A 22,896-nucleotide genomic window follows, 5' to 3' on the forward strand; every position below is an offset into this window, starting at 1 on the left:
GTCCACCTCCAGACTGATATCCAAAAAGTCAATTTTAGCAACATCATACTTGTATGTTAATCGTATGTTGAAAGAATTGGTGTTTAACATAGCCATAAAATCCTCAATAATAATAATAATAATAATAATCCAAAATAACAAAATATCATCAATGTAACGTAGCCAATGCAGCACATGGTCGGCAGCCTCCACACCCACGTCCCCAAACACCAATCTCTCCCAAACCCCCAAGAAAAGGTTGGCGTACGCTGGTGCACAGGCCGCCCCCATGGCCGCGCCACGTTTCTGCTGATAAAATTGGTCCTTAAAAATAGAAAAATTATGTGTCAGGACAAAGTGCAGCAGTTCTAGGATTAGCTCACATAGAGGGCCATCCAGGTCGGAGGCCTCGAGGAAAAAGCAGACCGCCCGCAGGCCATCTTTATGTTTGATGCAGATATACAATGCCTCTACATCAGCGGGAACCATTATTGTCCTTGCATCAACACAGACTCCGTCAACCCTTGTCAGGACGTCCATTGTGTCTTTAGCAAAGGAGGGCAAAGTCTCCACCAATCCTTTGAGATAGTGATCTATAAATTTACAGATGGGATCACATAACCCATCGATTCCTGACACAATCGGACGTCCCGGAGGGTTGCCGGAATCTTTATGTATTTTAGGGAGTAGGTAGAATGTCGGTACTTTTGGGAAGGAAACAGTTAAACCTTCCAGCACTTTCTTATTAATGATCCCAAGATCAAACGCTCTAAGGAGAATTTTTTGGAGAGCTGCTGAAAAAGAGGCCACCTGACTATGGGTCAACTTATTGTATACCTCGCCATCCCGAAGTTGGCAATATGCTTCCCATTCATATTTGACCACCGGCCAAATCACAATGTTTCCCCCCTTGTCAGCTGCCTTGAATACCACATCATTGAATGATTGTAATTCCTGAAGCCCCTGTCTCTGTTTAAACATTAAGTTATTAAACTGGCGATACGTTGGTAATTTTTTTAGATCCTCTGTCACCATCTTAGTGAATATTTCTACCGCCGGGCACAGTGACAAGGGGGGGAAACCTTGCTGACTTGGGGAGTATTTTTTTAGGCCACCCACCTTCTTTCGTGGGATTTTGCTCCTCCTCCTCGAGTACGTGTGAGAGAGCACGTTCGTGACATTGTTGCGGCGAAAAAAGTTGAGAAGGATGTGGATCTCAAAACAATCCCTCGACATTTTAGAGCAGTGCACAACTGTGACCCATCTGGGCTTTTGGTAAGAGGGATTGAGATCGTACACACTGGGCTAAGGGGTGGCAATGTGAAAAAATTGCTTGCTCAGCGAGAATCAAAATGGATCGTTTTGTTGGGCATCAAGAAGCCTGCTGGCCTGAATGATTCCCTGAATTTTGGCGCCTCTCTATAATGTTATTTCGCATTGACATATTTCCTCCATTTTTGTATTTTTTTTTTTCGAGGTGTGGGTTTTTTTGTTTCTTTGTTTTTTATGATTTTGATCTTTGTTAATTTTCTTTTTTCTATTCAGTTAAATTTGTTAATAAGTTTCCACTTTTATCCGTGAATGAAAGTAAATCTTATAATGGATTTGAAATGATGGATCCCTTTGAAGATGAAGATGACGACTGGAGATTGTTGACAATAATCCCTACAACATACCCACTAGATCTCGTCATGATCCATTCATTGTTTTTAATGTGTGCACTTCTGCTGTTTCATTATGTCGGCACCGGGTACTGCTGTAGTGCGCCTGCGCCTGGCGTTGTTGTTGTGCGCCTGCGCCGTTCGCCCGGTTTCCTCCGGCCTGGATCATCCGGCACGGCCCGGGTCGGTATGTGACTGGGGGCGTTTCCGCCCCCGCTCGCTTGCCGGCAGGGCACCGCCGGGTTTTCGGGGCTTGTGGATGCCGGGGACCGGCGCATGCGCAGTTTATACACAGCGCTCTGCAAACGGGCCAGCTGATGGTCACATGACCACTTATCATGTGGTTATCGGGTCCTATGTGCTCACTCACCACACACGTCCCCTCGATAAAGCTAACTGAGAGTAGCAAAACACTCGTCGGGGTGTCCAGGGACGGCGCTGCTGAGCCATTGATGTGAGTATTCACTCGTCCTCTTTTCCCCCCCTCCTTCCCTGTTGGGTTTTGGTACTAGTTCCCTGGTATTATTGACATGACATGTGGGACAATGTGGAGGCTATATGGTTAGCCAGGTCCTATTTTACTGCCATGTGACTTTCTACTGGAGATTTATTAGGTTAACCCATGTGGGTAAGGGGGGATCACTACTTGGGGAGAGGCATCTTGGTTATTACCTTTTGACAGCTGGCGTCATATATTCCGTTTTTTTGGTGTTTATTAAAATGCATTGTCTATATTTGTAATGCCGTTTTACCTTTGTATGTAGCAATAAAGATTTGCATATTTTTATTGAAAACTCCTGTGGTTCTCTGGTTTTTCATCATTTTTGCAGTGAAGTGGCTAGTGCATCTATAGGGTGTGTGTACACCTGGTGCAGTGAATTATGAGTCTGGTTGTTGATCTACATAATTAAGATGTGTACTACCTTATATTGTATCCTCATATTAGCGCATTTTATCACACAATTGGTGCTCTTGTATTTATTTCTATGTAGCTACATAGTGTGCCCCAAAAATGATTTTCTCTGGTAGATCCAGTCCACCACTGGTAATCAATGCAAAAACATTAGCAGCCTTGGAGCGCTGGAGTCCTGTGTTCCAACCCCACCAAGGATAGCATCTGCAAAGAGTTTGTATGTTCTACACGTGTTTGCAAAGGTTTACTCCCAGTATTATTGTTCTACCCACACAGCAAAGACATACAGATAGTAAATTTAGATTGAGTCCCAATGGTTAAAGTACCAGTAATGTCTGTAAAGTGAATGTTGAATTATTGGTGCTATATAAGTGATAAAACAGAAAAATAATTTAAATTGATGCTCTGCCAAACTAAGGTGGCACACATATCAGTTTCATAGAATACTATTGTAAGAAAAATGTAAAGATAGTAACACGAGTAGTTGACTCAAAGATAGTGGAGGACTGCCGATATCAGAGGCCTACTGCTACAGGTAACACACATGAAGGAGACCCAACCAGGAGTCTACACATTTACAAAAATTTATTGGCAGACACCAACAAAGTGGCATCAATTTCACCACAGTAGAAATAATGTGATAGGGACTGACAGGTCTTCCACTACCCCCAACCCAGCAGATGGACACCCAACCAAGAGTGTTCACATTTCCAAAAATTAGTGGCAAACACTAACAAAGTGGCATTGATTTTACCCCAGTAGAAATATTATAATAGGGACTGACAGGACTTCCACTACAAACAACACAGCAGATGGACACCAAACCAGGACTGTTCACATTTCCTCAAATTATCTAACATCTGCAGCAGCAACAGCAAGCACAGACACCCCACTAAAGATTTCAGAGACTTCAATTACGCAAGAACAATGCAGCACACTAAAAACTACAACATCTGGTAGCAGAAGTTGTCAGTTGTCTATGGATATGAAGTCACGTTGTCGTAATTTTAGAAACTTTAACAACTACCCCACACACACACCATGAACACCAAGCCTAGTCCCCCTTCACCACGACCACACTTTTTCCCAGTCTTGTTGGTCAGATAGTGTGCTAAGAGAGAGCACATTGCAAGCAACTAAAAATTAGATTTTTTTTACTCTGCACACAGCTTAATTTCAGTGGCACAAAATAAGGTGAAATATGGTGTGATGAATCACGCTACAGACAGAAGAAAGAATTGTTTCAGTGTGGATGATGGCTGGAAGGCAAATAAGATATGCTCAAAACATTTTTTTAATTAGATATCCCCTACTGTATGGCGTTAGTAACTGACAAAAAATTTTGGGGCCTGTGGATGACTAGATGCTACAATTTCAAAATGAGATGTCAACTACTGTATGACGTTAGTAACAGAAGAATTTTTGGGGGGCCTGTTGATGAAGCCTGTATAACATTGACTAAATTCTCCAAACAATTTCGGAGTGAGATGTCCCCTACTGTATGACGTTAGTAACAGAAGAATTTTTTTTCCTGTTGATGAGGCCTGTATAATATTGACTAGGTGCTACAAACAATATCTAAGTGAGATGTCCCCTACTGTATTACTTTAGTACCAGAAGAAAGATTTGTTTAAGTGTAGATCAGGTCTGGATGACCAAGATAATATGCTCCAAACAATTTTTTAATTAGATGTCCCCTACTGTATTTCATTAGTAAGAGTATAATTTTTGGGGGCCTGTAGATGAGGTGTCATGATCCAGACTGGGTTTTGCATCCTGTTTTACTTCTTTTTTTTTGGTTTGGTCCTGTCAGAGGTTAACCTTTCTCAGCCTCTGTCTGGCTTCAGGTTGGCTATTTATCGCTGCTGCTTGCTGCAGGTGATGTCAGTTGTAGTTTTTGCTTAGGGCTTGCTATAGCTGACTCTGATTGCTCTGATTTGTCCTGTTGCATTTGCTATCTGAACCCGTGTCTCTCTTTTCCCCTAGTCCCATCCTGACTCAGTGTTCCTCTTTAGTGTGTTTACTCCCTGATTCTGACTTGGCTTGTATCCTGGCCTGCTTCTATCTTTTGTATTTTGGCATAACCGCTCCTGGCCGTTACTGATCCTTTGGCTTGTCCCTGACTCTGAGTTTCCTTTTTCCTCTGTACTGAGCTATAGTCTAGGATTTGACCCAGCTTGTTTGACTAGTCTGCTGCCACCTGGTGGCAAGCTCGCTGCTGCACGACAGGCCTGCTTGGTCTAGGTGCAGTCCTGCTTCTACTCTATGGCCATCTTGTGGAGCCTGCGCGTACCTGCACTGCAGCAGCGTGACATGAGGTCTGTATAATATTGACTACATGCGCCAAACAATTTAAAAGTGACATGTCCCCTATAGTATAACGTTAGTAACAGAATAATTTTTGAGGGTGCCTGTCAATAAGGCCTGTATAACATTGACTACATGCTCCAAACTATTTCAAATTGGGATGTCCCCTACTGTATGACATTAGTAACAGAAGAATTTTTTTGGCCTGTTGATGAGGCCTGTAAAACATTGACTAGATGCTACAAAATGCTACAAACAATTTATAAGTGAGATGGCCCCTACTGTATTACGTTAGTAACAGAAGAATTTTTGGGGGTCTGTCAATGAGGTGTGTATAACATTGGCTACATGCTCCAAACAATTTCAAAGTGAAATGATCCCTACTGTATGACATTTATTAACAGAATAATTGTTTTTGGCCAGTTGATGAGGCCTGTATAACATTGACTAGTTGCTGCAAACAATTTCTAAGTGAGATGTCTCCTACTGTATTACGCTGGTAATGGTAACAGAAGAAAAAAATTTTAATTGTGGATGCGGGCTAGATGACAAAGGAGATATGCTCCAAATAATTTTTTTATTAGATGTCCCCTACTATCACGTTAGTAACAGAAGAATTTTTGGGGGGCATGTCGATCAGGCCTGTATAACATTGACTACATGCTCCAAATAATTTAAAACTGAGATGCTCATTACTTTTTTATGTCAGTAGCAACATATTTTTTTGGCCTGTCAATGAGGCCTGTATAACATTGACTAGATGTGCAAAACAATTTCAAACTGAGATATCCCCTTCTGAATCATGTTAGTAACTTACAGTATAAGAATATATTTTTATTGTAGATGAGGCCTGTATAATGTAGAAGATTGTCTGAGGTGTTGGAACGCCTTCTTTCCTACAGTTGTAGCTGGTAAGGTGCAGGTTTGCCGGAGAAATATGTCAACGTGGAATATGGTGGGCTGTGCAACATTTTGCAACAGAAAAAAATTCTTAATTTTTTAATGTGCGTTAGGTTTGCTGATAGCTTCGTATCACCGCCACAAAATTACAACGTGGAATACAGCAGGCTCTATATAATATTTTTTTTCTTATGTGCGTCATTGCTGCAGACACTTTCTTATGTGCGTCACTGTCACAAAATTAAAACATGGGGTACAGCAGCCTGTATCACATTTAGCAACAGAAAAAAAATATATATTTTTAATGTGCATGAGCTTTACACACTGTGGAATTTTACCACCACTAAATTACAAGGTGAGTTATTGCATGGTGAATCACTCTAGCAACTGCACCAAAAAAATATTTCTTCATGCACAACAGCTCAAATCACAGAACGATGTCACCACACCACTAAATGACAAAGTGGGATAAGGAATGTTGTTTCACATTTAGCTAGTGAAAAAATAAGATTTAGAGCGCTATACTAATGCATGTAGCACAATAGAAGCAGTGTACAATACACTTTTATGGAAAAGATAAATTTCAGCTCACCTCTTGTAAGTTCGTAAGAACTATTGAAAAGCTCTGAGAGCGGACACGTCTCTGCCAGGACGTATAATGACTCCAAGAAAAGGAAGAAAGGTCCAGCTCCAGAAATTTAAAATCCAGGATTTTTATTGTATCATGTTTAAAATACATTCATGGCTGCTTGTGATCAAGTAACGGCAACAAAGTTCACCGCATGGGCATATTCTCCAGGTCTCTGTACGCGTTTCGAGCACAAATGCTCTTAGACTCAGAGTCTAAGAGCATTTGTGCTCGAAACGCGTACAGAGACCTGGAGAATATCCCCATGCGGTGAACTTTGTTGCCGTTACTTGATCACAAGCAGCCATGAATGTATTTTAAACATGATACAATAAAAATCCTGGATTTTAAATTTCTGGAGCTGGACCTTTCTTCCTTTTCTTACAATACACTTTTATGACATGTGCCCTACTGTCTTAGTCTATGGACCTCAGTAATGGCAAAAAAAAATTGTAGTAGGTTTCACAGCCACACAGGACTCTACCTAGCTAAACTATCTGAGTAAGAAACAATCGCCTAGCTAACTACCTAAAATCTAACTGCTAACACTGCCAGCATCAGCAGCCGCCTCCCTGCACTGTTACAGTGTCAAAATGGCGCTAAAACAAGATGTCCGCTCTTTATATGTTGAGGGACATGTGATTTCAGCAGTCAGTGACATAAGCCATTGTGTCAGGACATTGTGGATGTTTCCTGCGCACTGATTAGCTAGCCGAAATGTGCACACATAAAGACAGGGAGAAAAAATTACTGTTTACAAGCGCACTGCTCCTCTGAGCTCTGCAAAACCCCTCCTCTCATCAAGCACATGCCCCAAGCTCATGATGCACCACCATTATTGTAGCAAAAGTGCTGAAAATACTTTTGCGGCAATGCAAATATTTTCCAAAACTTGTTTTCGAATGTTTAAGATTTTTAAAATTTTATAAAATTTTGCTCGTGTTTCCGATCACGAATCTGAATGTGCCTTATTCGTGCCGAATTTATGTTTCGCAATCGTTTTCCAAACAGATTTCCTCATCACTAGTATTGAGACAGGTCACTGGTTTTCCCCATCATGAGTTGTTTCTTGTCTGGCACCTTGGTAATGAGACACATTTTTTTTAGGCCTTCAATTGAACCACCTGATATTATTTTCCACTTAGTGGCAGGATTGCTTTCTAATTAGTGATAGATTTCCGCTGGTGTTATGACCTTCCATAGTTTTTTTCACCTCTCTTTCTTCAAGTCTTTAATACTTTTTTCCCTGTATCATTTTTCATTATTATACATAACTTAATTTATGAACATCTATTGCTTGATTTATTTGTCTGTGTGGATTGTATGGGTTACTACTGACATCTGGTGAGAATTTCATATCAATAGCATCTTTAGAAACATATTTACTTAGAAAATTGGTGAGGTTTCAATACTTTTTTCACCCTCTATACATACAGTATCTGTACATAAATAGAAGCAGTACAGAAACGGGCATATATCTATACACATAGAAAGGTGCTTCTTACAAATATCATAGAATGTTAGAGTTGGAAGGGACATGCAAGGTCATTATGTGCAACCCCTTGCTCAATGCAGGAATCCCAACTCACAGATATCTGTCCAGCCTCTGTTTGAAGACTTCCATTGAAGTAAAACTCACCAACTCTTGTGGCAGCCTGTCCCACTCATTGATCATCCTCACTGTCAGAAAGTTTTATCTAATCTGTATCTTCTCCCATTAACTTTCATCCCATTGCTTCTTATGCTTACATGTGCAAATGAGAATAAGGATGATCCCTTTACACTGTGACATCCCTTCAGATATTTGTAGACATTTATAAAGTCTCCTCTTAGCCTTCTTTTTGAAAGCTAAACATTCCCAGATTCTTTAACTGTTCCTCGTAGGACATACAGTTGTGGCCAAAAGTATTGACACAGCTGCAATTTTGTCAGATAATACTCAGTTTCTTCCTGAAAATGATTGCAATCACAAATTCTTTGGTATTATTATCTTCATTCAATTTGTCTTAAATGAAAAAACACAAAAGACAATGAAGCAAAAAGCAAAACATTGATCATTTCACACAAAACTCCAAAAATGGGCCAGATAAAAGTATTTGCACCCTCAGTCAAATAATTGGTTGCACAACCTTTAGCCAAAATAACTGCGACCAACCACTTCCGGTAACCATCAATGAGTTTCTTACAATGCTCTGCTGGAATTTTAGACCATTCTTCTCTGGCAAACTGCTCCAGGTCCCTGATATTAGAAGGGTGCCTTCTCCAAACTGCCATTTTTAGATATCTCCACAGGTGTTCTATGGGATTCAGGTCTGGACTCATTGCTGTCCACCTTAGAAGTCTCCAGTGCTTTCTCTCAAACCATTTTCTAGTGCTTTTTGAAGTGTGTTTTGGGTCATTGTCCTGCTGGAAGACCCATGACCTCTGAGGGAGACCCAGCTTTCTCACACTGGGCCCTACATTATGCTGCAAAATTTGTTGGTAGTCTTCAAACTTCATAATGCCATGCACACGGTCAAGCAGTCCAGTGCCAGAGGCAGCAAAGCAACCCCAAAACATCAGGGAACCTCCGCCATGTTTGACTGTAGGGACCGTGTTTTTTTCTTTGAATGCCTCTTTTTTTCTCCTGTAAACTCTATGTTGATGCCTTTGCCCAAAAAGCTTTACTTTTGTCTCATCTGACCAGAGAACATTCTTCCAAAACGTTTTAGGCTTTTTCAAGTAAGCTTTGGCAAACTCCAGCCTGGCTTTTTTATGTCTCGGGGTAAGAAGTGGGGTCTTCCTGGGTCTCCTACCATACATTCCCTTTTCATTCAGACGCCGATGGATAGTACGGGTTGACACTGTTGTACCCTCAGACTGCAGGGCAGCTTCAACTTGTTTGGATGTTATTCAAGGTTCTTTATCCAACATCCGCACAATCTTGCATTGAAATCTCTTGTCAATTTTTCTTTTCCGTCCAAATCTAGGGAGGTTAGCCACAGTGCCATGGGCTTTAAACTTCTTGATGACATGCGCACGGTAGACACAGGAACAGTCAGGTCTTTGGAGATGGACTTGTAGCCTTGAGATTGCTCATGCTTCCTCACAATTTGGTTTCTCAAGTCCTCAGACAGTTCTTTGGTCTTCTTTCTTATCTCCATGCTCAATGTGGTACACACAAGGACACAGGACAGAGGTTGAGTCAACTTTAATCCATGTCAACTGGCTGCAAGTGTGATTTAGTTATTGCCAACACCTGTTAGGTGCCACAGGTAAGTTACAGGTGCTGTTAATTACACAACTTAGAGAAGCATCACATGATTTTTCGAACAGTGCCAATACTTTTGTCCACCCTCTTTTTTATTTTTGGTGTGGAATTATATCCAATTTGGCTTTAGGACAATTCTTTTTGTGTTTTTTCATTTAAGACAAATTAAATGAAGATAATAATAACAAAGAATTTGTGTTTGCAATAATTTTCAGGAAGAAACTGAGTATTATCTGACAAAATTACAGGGGTGTCAATACTTTTGGCCACAACTGTACTTTGCAGTCGGTTCACCATCCTGGTAGCTCCTCTCTGAACTTGCTCCAGCTTTTCAATGTTTTTTTTAATTTTGTGCCCAGAACTGGACACAATATTCCTCATGAGGTCTGACCAAGGAGGATTAGAGGGTGATAATTACTTTATGTGATCTAGACTCTATGCTTCTCTTAGTACAGCCTAGAACTCTGTCTGCCTTTTTTGCTGATGCATCACCATTGACTCAAGTTCTGTCTGTAATCTAATAGTATAATCAAATCTTTTTCATGTATGCTGTTGCTTAGTTTTATCCTCCTCTTTTGTAGATGTAATTTTTGTTTTTCTTGCTCAGATGTAGAATCTTGCATTTTTCCCTGTTAAATATCATTTTATTTGTTGCTGCCCATTGTTCCAGCTTATCAAAATCCTTCTGAATTCTTTCTCTGTATTTTCCAGTGTTAGTGATCCCTCCTAGCTTTGCATTGCCTACAGATTTGATTCGTTTACCTTCAGTTCCCTTATCAAGATCATTTATAAAAATGTTGAACAACACTGGGGTCAGGACAGAGCCTTGTGGTACTGCACTACAACCACATGTGCAACCATTTATCACTACTCTTTGAGTATGATCACTCAGCCAGTTTTGAATCCACCTAACGGTAGCCTTGTCAATCCCATACCTGGTCACTTTCTCAATAAGGATTGCATGAGGTACTTTATCAAATGTTTTGATTAAGTCGAGATATACTTTAACTACCACATTTACCTGATCCACCCAGTCAGTGATTCAATCATAGAAGGAAATTAGATTAGTCTGGCATGAGTTGTTTGCTACAAACCAATGCTGGGTCTGGTTAATTAATGTATTCTTATCTAAATACTTGCATACATATAGCTTATTAATTTGCTTAAGGATATTTCTTGCTATAGAAGTAAGGCTCACTGGTCTCTAATTTCCTGGCTCCATCTTTTTTCCTTTTTTGAAGATAGAGACAAAATTTGACCTTCTCCAATCATCTGGGACTCTGGTTAGTGGTTCTGAAATTACCTCTGCTATCTCTTTGAGTAATTCAACTGGATCAGGAAATTTAAATTCATTTAAATTAGCTAAGTTTTCCCTTACCAGTTACCATCTCTCTGTTTATAGATACTCTTATTGAGAATTTCTCAAGAAAAACAATGGTGTGCTTGGTTTTAACATAACTTTATTCTTTCATGAGTTATTTACAAGATTCTCTTTGTATACAGCCATTGAAATGTCACTGAGGTTAACACGTGAGGAGCGAATAGAAATTGTGTTGATGTCTGGTCAACGCAGTACCCGGGTCATTGCAGCAGATTTCAATGCAAGACACCCTACGAGACCACTCATCTCCCATGCTACAGTTAGCAAACTGCTTGCCACATTTCGTGAAACAGGTTCAGTGTTTGATTTGCTAAAATGTGGACACAAGAAAACTGTCACTAATGAAGAAACATCAGTGGCTGTTCTTGCTTCATTCAGCAAGAGCCCACAGCGTATCACTCACTGCATGTCACTGGAGAGTGGCATCAGTCGAACATCCCTTCAGCAGATATTAGCTACTCACAGTTTCCTGGAAAGTGGATTGGTTGTCATGGGCCAGTTGAATGGCCACCAAGGTCTCCTGTTCTGACCCCATTAGACCTTTATCTTTGGGGTCATCTGAAGGCAATTGTCTATGCTGTGAAGATATGAGATGTGCAGCATCTGAAACAATGGATACTGGAAGTCTGTGCTAGCATTTCTTCTGCGGTGTTGCTATTAGCGTGTCAAGAGTGGGAGAAGAGGGTTGCATTGACAATCCAACAAAATGGACAGCACTTTAAACACATTTTATAAGTGGTCATAAACTTGGAAATATCTCATGAAAGAATAAATTTATGTTAAAACCAAGCAAACAACTGTCTTTCTTGTGAAATTCTCAATAAGTTTGATGTGTCACATGATGACCCTCTTTCAACTGGAAAAAATACATTTGGATCCAAAATGGCCGCTATGGTCACCACTCATCTTGAAAAGTTTTCCCACTTTATACTTGTATATATATATATATATGTATATATGTGTGTGTGTTTGGTATATTTCAACTTACAGTTAGTATATAGAGGCTGCCGGAAAGGCTTTCCTTTGGCAAACACAATTTCTTCAATAATTAGATTAAGACCAAGCACAGGGAACATTGTTGATGCTATGAAATTCTCTGAGAATTGAGGTTCTCTCGTTGTAATATTCACTGTGTTATGGTTTTCTGGAAGACATGCACTGTGGAAGAGAAAAGTAGTGATCATTATACTTTTGTGTTGCCACTAGTGTTGAGCATTCCGATACTGCAAATATCGGGTATCGGCCGATATTCGCTGTATCGGAATTCCGATACCAAGCACCGATATTTTTTCAATATCGGATATCGGAATCGGAAGTTCCCATAATGCAATGAGCCACTGTTGTGGCTCTGATTGGCTGCCGAAATGACGTCATCATGATGCGCGGTCTGTGCGCATCATGATGCGCCATCAGTTCGGGCCTTCCGGGGGGTCTGTGCCGACTGCCCGGGGGTCTGTGCCGGCCTGCCGGGGGTCTGTACCGGCCTGACGGGGGGCTGTGCCGGCCTGCCGGTGGTCTGTGCCGACTGTCCGGGGGTCTGTGCAGGCTGCGGGGGTCTGTGCAGGCATCGTCCGATGGGACTACAAGTCCCATCGGGCGATGCCTGCTACCATGACGGTGATTGACACATTAGCCAATGATGGGACAGTAGTAGTCCCATCATCCGGCTAATGTGTTGAATGTAAAAAAAATACATACTACATGCTGCATACATACTACATACATACTACATACATGCTACATACATACTACATATATACTACATGCATGCAACATACATACATACAACATATATACTACATGCATGCAACATGCATACTACATATATACCACATATATACTACATGCATGCAACATATATACTATATGCAACATGCATACTACATATATACTACATGCAACATACATACTACATATATACCACATGCATGCAACATGCATACTACATATATACCACATATATACTACATGCATGCAACATACATACATACAACATATATACTACATGCATGCAACATACATATATACAACATACATACTACATATATACCACATGCATGCAACATACATATATACAACATATATACTACATGCATGCAACATACATATATACAACATATATACTATATGCATGCAACATGCATACTACATATATTACCACATATATACTATATGCATGCAACATACATATATGCTACATATATACTACATGCAACATACATACTACATATATACTACATATATACTACATATATAATACATGCATGCAACATACATACATACTACATATATACCACATATATACTACATGCATACTACATATATACCACATGCATGCAACATACATATATACAACATATATACTACATGCATACAACATACATATATACAACATATATACTACATGCATGCAACATGCATACTACATATATACCACATATATACTACATGCAACATACATACTACATACATACTACATATATACCACATGCATGCAACATGCATACTACATATATACTACATATATACTACATGCATGCAACATACATACTACATATATACCACATGCATGCAACATGCATACTACATATATACTACATGCATGCAACATACATATATACTACATACAATACATTCATACAATACATACGTATAGACATACAGTACATATAACATAGAGTACATACTCACCATCACTTGTCACTTTGTTCCCCAAAGCCATTGTCTCACACAGCAATGCCATAAAGTGAGACTAGGGACTTTTTTTTACAGTGGTGGAGGAATACAGTGTGGAAGGATACCTACCTCCTGTCATTGGATTCCTGGAGCCGGTAGAGAACGGTAGCATCAGCTGATTCTGCTGTTCTCCATGCAAGATCGTTGTGGGACACTCGTGGACTTCTGTGGATCAGGGGTAAGTATATTGGTGGTTTGTTATTTTAATATTTATTCAACAGATGACAATGGCTTCGGGGAACAAAGTGAAAAGTGATGGTGAGTATGTACTCTACGTTATATGTACTGTATGTCTATATGTATGTATTGTATGAATGTATTGTATGTAGTATATATGTATGTTGCATGCATGTAGTATATATGTAGTATATATGTAGTATGCATGTGGTATATATGTAGTATGTATGTTGCATGCATGTAGTATATATGTAGTATGCATGTTGCATGTGTGTGGTATATATGTAGTATGTATGTAGTATGTATGTTGCATGTAGTATATATGTATGCTGCATGCATGTAGTATATATGTGGTATATATGTAGTATGCATGTTGCATGCATGTAGTATATATGTGGTATATATGTATGTTGCATGCATGTAGTATATATGTGGTATATATGTTGCATGCATGTAGTATATATGTAGTATATATGTATGTTGCATGCATGTGGTATATATGTAGTATGCACGTTGCATGCATGTAGTATATATATATATATGGTGTATATGTATGTTGCATGCATGTAGTATATATGTAGTATATATGTATGTTGCATGCATGTGGTATATATGTAGTAAGCATGCTGCATGCATGTAGTATATATGTGGTATATATGTAGTATGTATGTTGCATGCATGTAGTATATATGTAGTAAATATGTAGTATGTATGTTGCATTTAGTATATATGTAGTATATATGTATGTTGCATGCATGTAGTATATATGTGGTATATATGTAGTATGCATGTTGCATGCATGTAGTATATATGTTGCATATATGTATGTTGCATGCATGTGGTATATATGTAGTATGCATGTAGTATATATGTAGTATGTATTTAGTATGTATGTATATTGCATGCATGTAGTATATAAGTAGTATGCATGTTGCATGTAGTATATGTGTAGTATATATGTATGTTGCATGCATGCAGTATATATGTAGTATATATGTAGTATGTATGTTGCATGTAGTATATATGTTGTATATATGTATGTTGCATGCATGTGGTATATATGTAGTATGCATGTAGTATATATGTGGTATATATGTAGTATGCATGTTGCATGCATGTGGTATGTATGTAGTATGTATGTATGTTGCATGCATGTAGTATATATGTAGTATGCATGTTGCATGTAGTATATGTGTATGTTGCATGCATGTAGTATATATGTGGTATATATGTAGTATGCATGTTGCATGCATGTGGTATATATGTATGTTGCATGCATGTAGTATATATGTAGTATGCATGTTGCATGCATGTAGTATATATGTAGTATGTATGTAGCATGTAGCATGTATGTAGTATGTATGTTGCATGTATGTAGCATGTATGTAGTATGTATGTAGCATGTAGTATGTATTTTTTTTTTTTTTTACATTCAACACATTAGCCGGATGATGGCACTACTACTGTCCCATCATTGGCTAATGTGTCAATCACCGTCATGGTAGCAGGCATCGCCTGATGGGACTTGTAGTCCCATCGGACGATGCCTGCACAGACCCCCGCAGCCTGCACAGACCCCCGGACAGTCGGCACAGACCCCCGCCAGGCCGGCACAGCCCCCCGGCAGGCCGGTACAGACCCCCTGGCAGCCGGCACAGGCCCCCGGCAGGCCGGCACAGACCCCCGCAGCTGGTACAGACCCCCGGCAGTCCGCACAGCCCCCCGGACAGTCCGCACAGCCCCCCATCAGGCCGGCACAGCCCCCCGGCAGGTCGGTACAGACCCCCGGCAGTCCGCATAGGCCCTCGGGCAGTCGGCACAGACCCCCGGCAGGCCGGTACACACCCCTGAGAGGCTGTACAAGGACAGAAAAGGGTTTTTCTTATTCCGATGCCGGAAGTCCCATAGACTTGAATGGGACTTCCGGTATCGGAATCGGCGATACCCGATAATTTTTTCACATCGGGCCGATACCATCCGATCTGATATTTTAGGGTATCAGATGGTATCGCTCAACACTAGTTGTCACGTGACTTTATTAATTTTATCTAAGCCTAAGTCTGTTTCCTACTTGGACAACCCCTTCTCATTCTTGATGTTTGGTCCATTTAAAATGAAAACACTCATACTCCCTTCCGGTGCCGACACCATTATGGTGGTGTTGGCACTTGTATTCCTGAGGCTCTCGTCAGGTTGTTACCTCACGAGTCCTGTACACGAATAATGTTGGCGTCACTGTCGCTGCATTCGGAGAAATTGAACATCAAGGGGAAGTCAGTGAGCTGCTGCAGCCCTATCTTCCTGTTAATGTAAAATACATCTGATAGCTTGGACAGTGATGCCAGCACTGACTGAGAACAAGGCTCACATGATGTATCAACCTTACAGTAGTCCCAGGAACGTGAGTACCAACATCATTGGAGCAACACCAGCACAGGAAGTGAGTATAGGTGTTTATTATTTTAATGGTGCCAAACATGAGGAATGAGAAGGGGCTGTCCAAGTAGTGGACAACCTTATTAATATATAGCAGCAGCTGAATCACAGTATAAGAATTAATATACATAAAAATCTCCAGTATTTATCGAACATAGCAGTTTATCAGAAATTTCCAGCTGACAAATCAGATGTGCCCAAAGCAACATTTTTTAGGCCTTTAAAATATACAGTACACCTAATCACAGAAAAAGATAAATGGCAAACTTTATCATAATAGTCTATTTTAGGTACATACAGTGGCTTGGGAAAGATTTCACCCCCTTGGCATTTTTTATGTTTTGTTACCTCACAACCTGGAATTTCACTTTTTTTGAATTTCACTTTTTTTTTTTAGGATTTAATTCATTTCTTGTAAACATGCCTACAACTGTGAGCATTTGGTTTTCTATTTATTGTAAAGCACATAACGAATAGAACATAACTAGTTACCCCTCTAAAGTCAGTACTTTGTAGAGATTCCTTTCGCAGCAATTACAGCGCAAGTCATTTTGGATAAGTCTCTTGGAGCTTTCCACATCTCGCCACTGGGATTTTTGTCCATTCCTCAATGCAAAACTGTTACAACTCCTTTACGTTAGATGGTTTCCTCTGGTGAACAGCAATCTTCAAGTCTGACTACAAATACTCAGTTGTACTAAGATCTGGGCATTGACTAAGCCACTACATCACATTTACACATTTCCCCTTAAACTGCTTAGCAGTATGCTTTGGGTCATTGTCATGTTGGAAGGTGAACCTCCATTCCCAATCTCAAATCACTGACAGACTGAAACAGGTTTTGCTCAAGAATATCACTATATTTTGCAGAATCCATCTTCCGCTCAACTGGGACCATTTTCCCTTTTCGTTCTGACAAAAAACATCCCCACAGCATGATGCTGCCACCACCATGTTTTACTGTGGGTATGGTGTTATTACCAACTTTTACCTTTTTGTCAAGTTCAATTTTGGTATCATCTCACCACAGCACAATTCTCCATACCTTTGGGAAGTCTCACACATGTTGTTTGGCAAACTCATAATGAGCCTAAACATTTTTGTGTGTAAGTGGTGCCTATTGCTTAATGAGGTTGCAGCCTCTGTGGCCTTTCAAAAAAAGACGTGTATAAACTGACAGACCATGTGACTCTCAGATTGCACACAGGTGGAATTGTTTTCACCAGGAATTTGACTTATGAAGATAATTGATTGCACCAGAAATTTTTAGAGGTTTCATCGCAAAAGTGTTGAATGCATATGCACGTGCCAATTTTTAGCTATTTGATTCCATAAATTTAAATTATGCCTATTTTTTTCTCACTTCAATTCATCAACTTAGACTATATAGTGCTGGTGCATCACATAAAAATTGGATTACAAAGATATTTAAACACAGGTTGTAATGTAGCAGCATAGCTAAAAAAAGCCAAAGGGGTAAATAAGTTTGAAAGCTACTGTAAATAGCTAATCCCGCAGCACTAGGTTATTTTCATGACTGTCTTAAGCTTTTAACATCATGAAGTGTTGCCATTAGTAATTAGCGAGCGTGAACGGATAAGGTGTTATCCAAACACACTCGTGTGCTAATAGAGTATCTTCATTGTGCTTGAAAACTGCATGTCTCACGGCAACAACACAAACAGGCAATCCCTGCATGTTTTGCAGCAGTCAAACAGCTGCAAGGCATGCAGCCACAGCGATTCGAACATACTTTTCAAGCACATCGAAGATACTCTATTAGCACATGAGCGGGCTCAGATAACACATTATCAGAGCCTGCTCGCTCATTACTAATTGCTATATCTCCAGAACAATGGGAAAAGCGGTTGCACAGAATCAAGAGACCTATTATGTGAATCCTTATACCACAAATGTGTGAAATTAGAAAAACTTTTAGAACGTTTTTTATTTTTTACTTTTTAAGTAATTGAGATCCATTCTTTTCAACAGTAATCTAAGGCTAAAATTACATCCCATGCTCACATGACCAGTAACAGACCAATAACATGAACATCATATGTTGATCTAATAAAATAAGATCTGGTTTTAATTGCCATGTTAACGTGACTGGTGGAGTAAGAGGCACAGGCACATATTAAGGCCATCAGAGAATAAAGTTGGAGAGAGCATATTTTACTCAGAATGTCCACTCAACTCTGAGATCCATAAAGAGGTGCATAGATCTTGAAAATAAATGAACAATGCAGAAATAAGGTCATCTAAAAACACATATACTATCTTAAAAAAATATTTTAATGACAAAAGTGTACATACCCCTTTTAAATGTCTCAAATTTCTTTATAACATGTAAACATAATAGGCAAATTATTTAAAAGGAACCTGTCACAAGGTTTGTCCCATATGAGATAAGATCAGTATCTTTCAGCCCTAATATACAGCATTCTAATATGCTGTATGTAAGCCCTCAATCTGGTCAGCAAGATAAGAAATAGACCTTTTATAATACTACGAACCCATCAGTTACCTGCAAAGAGCTGCAAGCTTTCCAACAACTTAACTCTGAGAGAGAAAGAATGGTGTGGGATATAAAAGCCAAGACAGAGGCAAGACACGCTAATAGCCGAGATGTCATCTTGTATTTCTGGCTCAGCCAGACAGTCAAAGCGATCATCTAAGTCACGCTCTTCAAAATCCTCAACCCTCAGGGAACAGCTTATAAAAGCATGTGCAGAAGCCGAGGCCACTAAAATACAAGCTGCCTTCGCTCAAAAGGAAACTGAGATGAAAATAGAAGCCCTAGAGAAGGAACGCGAATACGCCATAGCCATGGCAAGGTTAAAGGTCCTGGAACAAGCCATCAGTGGGAGCCAAAGAGACAGCATCAGTTTAAGTGATTTTGATACTGAAGACCCTCTTAAGCGTACTAGAGACTATGTACAAAGCCAATACAGTGCTACCCCTGCTCCTGCAATCCTTCCTGACCGCACAGATGCTCCCCTGAGACAACTGGACACAGAGTGTTTACCTGCATCCTGCACCCAATGTCAGTACAATACGCTGCCAACCTTGCTTCCTGATCCTCCTCTGTGCACCGAAATGTACCAGAAACCTGCACCTCACCAAATCTTATACACAGAAACATACGTGCAGGCCAATATGCAGGCAAGTAAACACACTCCGGTCAGTCACATAATTCCAGTCCCATGTGTGGCAGAATCTAAGCTCATTAAGCCAGTTAATGGACTGAATGCCTACGCTGCCCCATATGTACCTGCATTCCCAAGTAAAAGCACAGACTGTAGGAACAATGCTATCCAGCCAGCAACGGTCCTTGCAAAATCGGAGAATGCTGATATGACTGGCCTTGCAAGCTACATGATTCGGCATGATCTAACTAAGACCGGTCTTACAGAGTTTGATGATAAACCTGAGAACTACAGAGGTTGGAAGTGTACCTTTAAAACCACAATCAGTGACATCGGCATCACCGCCGCTGAAGAGCTAGACCCGCTAATCAGGTGGCTTGGGCCACAATCCACGGATCGGGTTAAGAGACTTAAATCTGTCTACATCAGTAATCTCATCATGGGTCTCACCGCTGCATGGAAGAGGCTATGGCTGTCCTGAGGCCATAGAAAAGGCTCTGTTCAAGCGACTAGAGGATTTTCCAAAGGTATCTAGTAAGGACAGTACAAGGTTCCAAGAGTTCAGCGACCTCCTGTTAGAGCTTCAGCTGGTCAAAGCAGACCAGTACCTTCCTGGCCTCAGCTACCTGGACACTGCTCATGGAGTAGCCCCAATAGTTTCTAAGCTGCCGTCCAATATCCAAAATAAGTGGGCCATGCTTGGATCAAAATACAAAAGGGAAAACCAAGTCTCCTTCCCTCCATTTTCCTACTTCTAGTTCATCGAAAATATTTCAGAGTGTAAGACCAATCCAAGTTTTTCCTATGGAGAACACAGTGACCCTGTTTCATCCCCTAAACTCGACAGTCCATATCTTAACTACAGGAACCGCCAAGCTCCTATGTTTGTCAAGAAGACTGATGTTCTTCCCACACCTTCAGTATCACAAGATAAGAGCGACAAATGTGAGAAGGTTGAAAATCCTAATCATATGTGTCCCATTCACAAGAAACCTCACACCTTAAAGAAGTGCATCGGCTTCAGAAAGAAACCACTCCAGGAACGCAAAGAGCTTCTGAAGAACTTTGGGATATGTTACAGGTGCTGCGCTTCTACTGAACACTTTGCTAAGGACTGTAAAATATCTATTAAGTGCTTGGAGTGCAATCTAACACTGCACAGCTTACGCCTTCCCCCACCATAAGGCAAGGCGGGGAATATGCTGTTCAACCAGTGAGTTCTATCACAATATTTTCTTCATGCACAGAAGTCTGCGGAGAAGGCCTCTGGGACAAGTCGAGTGCAAAGATATGCCTGGTGAATGTGTATCCCAAGGGTCAGCCAGAGAAAACCATAAAGATGTATTTTATCCTGGACGATCAGAGCAACTGGTCACTTGCAAGGTCAGAATTCTTTGATATGTTAGACTTAAAGGGAAACTGTCACCCCTACACTCTGGGCACCTGCAGCGGTATTACGGAGGTCTCTGGGAGAAGAGCCAATGGACTCATGGTGTCTTCTCTTGAGAACAATGTGGAGATACCCTTTCCCACTCTGGTAGAATGAAACCAGATACCATCCAACAGAGAGGAAATCTCAACTCCAGAGGCTGCACTCTATCACTCTCATTTGAGGACTTTGGCAGGCAAGATGCCAGCTCTCAACAACAGCGCAAACATCCTGATCCTGCTTGGCAGAGACATTCTGCGACTACACAAGGTACGTCAGCAAATCAACGGGCCACACGACACTCCTTTTGCTCAACGCTTAGACCTAGGCTGGGTTATCATAGGCAATGTCTGAATAGAAAAGATGAAGAGACCCACAAGGATTTCCTCATTTAAGACTCACGCCCTACCAAATCGTCGCAGCACTTACTTTCATCCATGCCCACATCATTAATGGGTGAAAGAGAAAATAAGCGACAACAAGTGGATGAAAGAAACCTCTGACGACACAAACATATTCCTGTCCCATAATGATGACCTCAGGTCAACCGTGTTCAACTCTACAAAAGAAGACAACCAGCTAGCACCTGCAAGGGAGGACAAAGAATTTATAAAGATTATGGAAAAGGAATTTGCCCAAGACGATTCAAATAGCTGGGTAGCACCTTTACCTTTTCGTTCTCCAAGAACAAGGCTACCTGATAATCTGCAACAAGCAATGGCAAGGTTTTCATCCCTAAAGCGCACCTTAAAGAGAAGGCCAGAGATGGAGAAACATTTTGTCGACTTCATGCAGAATATCTTCGATAGAGGTCACGCGGAACCCGCACCCATCGCTAAAAGAAGGTGAAGAATGCTGGTATCTTCCATCCTTTGGTGTCTACAATCCTTGAAAACCCGACCAAATTAGAGTGGTGTTTGACTCCAGTGCTCAGTATGAAGGCATCTCCCGAAATAGCCTGCTCCTCACTAGGCCTAATCTAAACAATAGCCTTACAGGAGTACTGATTCGCTTCAGTCAAGAATCTGTAGCAGCAATGGCTGACATTCAACAAATGTTTCATTGCTTTATCATGAGAGAAGAGAGCAGAAGCTACCTCAGATTCCTATGGCACAAAGACAACGACGTCAGCAACAAGGTCATAGACTACAGGATGAACGTGCACATCTTCGGGAACTGCCCTCGCCTGCAGTGGCCATCTATGGACTAAGATGGACAGCATGAGAAGGTGAGAGAGAGTATGGGTCTGATGCTCGTCTATTTGTGGAAAGAAACTTCTACGTAGATGATGGGCTTAAGTCTCTTCCCACAAGTGAAGAGACTATCGATCTGCTCTCTAGGACTCAGGAAATGCTGTCAACAGCAAACTTTAGACTCCACAAAATCATCTCCAACAGTGAAAAGGTAATGAAAGCATTTCCATCTGAAGATCACGCTGCTGGTGTAAGGGATCTTGTTCTTGGTTCTGACGTTCCTCCCAAGCAACGCAGCCTCGGTCTAATTTGGGATATTAAGCAGGACACATTCACTTTCCAGGTGTCAGCTTGTGATAAACCTTTCACTAAACGAGGAGTCCTATCTGTTGTGAACAGCATCTATGATCCTCTCGGGTTTATTGTACCCATCACCATTCAAGGCAAGATACTGTTGAGACAGTTGACCGCCGAGAGTACGGATTGGGATACTCCGCTACCAAAGGTACCGAGAAACAACAAAGGTGGGAGGCGTGGAAGAAGTCTCTGAAGGACTTAGAGCATTTCCAAGTCCCATGTTGTTATTTCCCAGGCACCCTTTCAGCCACCATCAGAAGAGAAGTCCACATTTTCTCCAATGCTTCTACAGAGGCTATAGCTGCCGTAGCCTGCCTGAAGACTTTAGAAGAAGTTAACAAGGTGCATTGTGGATTCATCCTCAGTAAGGCAAAACTAATCCAAAAAGCTGCTCACTCTG

The 22,896-nt window shown here is 40.8% G+C and overlaps 1 protein-coding gene across 3 annotated transcripts in view; it reads right to left on the reverse strand.

The window, feature by feature from the left end:
• LOC141092474 (probable cation-transporting ATPase 13A4) overlaps nt 1-22,896 on the reverse strand; it is a 576,817-nt gene that overhangs the window by 102,220 nt on the left and 451,701 nt on the right. For all 3 annotated transcript variants that reach the window (XR_012232812.1, XM_073578639.1, XM_073578640.1), the window contains exon 27: nt 12,008-12,177. Coding sequence is in view for 2 of the 3 variants with exons in the window: in XM_073578639.1 (XP_073434740.1) it covers nt 12,008-12,177 (170 nt within the window). In the remaining variant the exon portion in view is untranslated. The remainder of the gene's footprint in view (nt 1-12,007; nt 12,178-22,896) is intronic.

Source organism: Dendrobates tinctorius, unplaced genomic scaffold, assembly GCF_039654945.1.
Source record: "Dendrobates tinctorius isolate UK_male_01 unplaced genomic scaffold, ASM3965494v1 ptg000060l, whole genome shotgun sequence".
NCBI classification, from domain to species: Eukaryota; Metazoa; Chordata; class Amphibia; order Anura; family Dendrobatidae; genus Dendrobates; species Dendrobates tinctorius.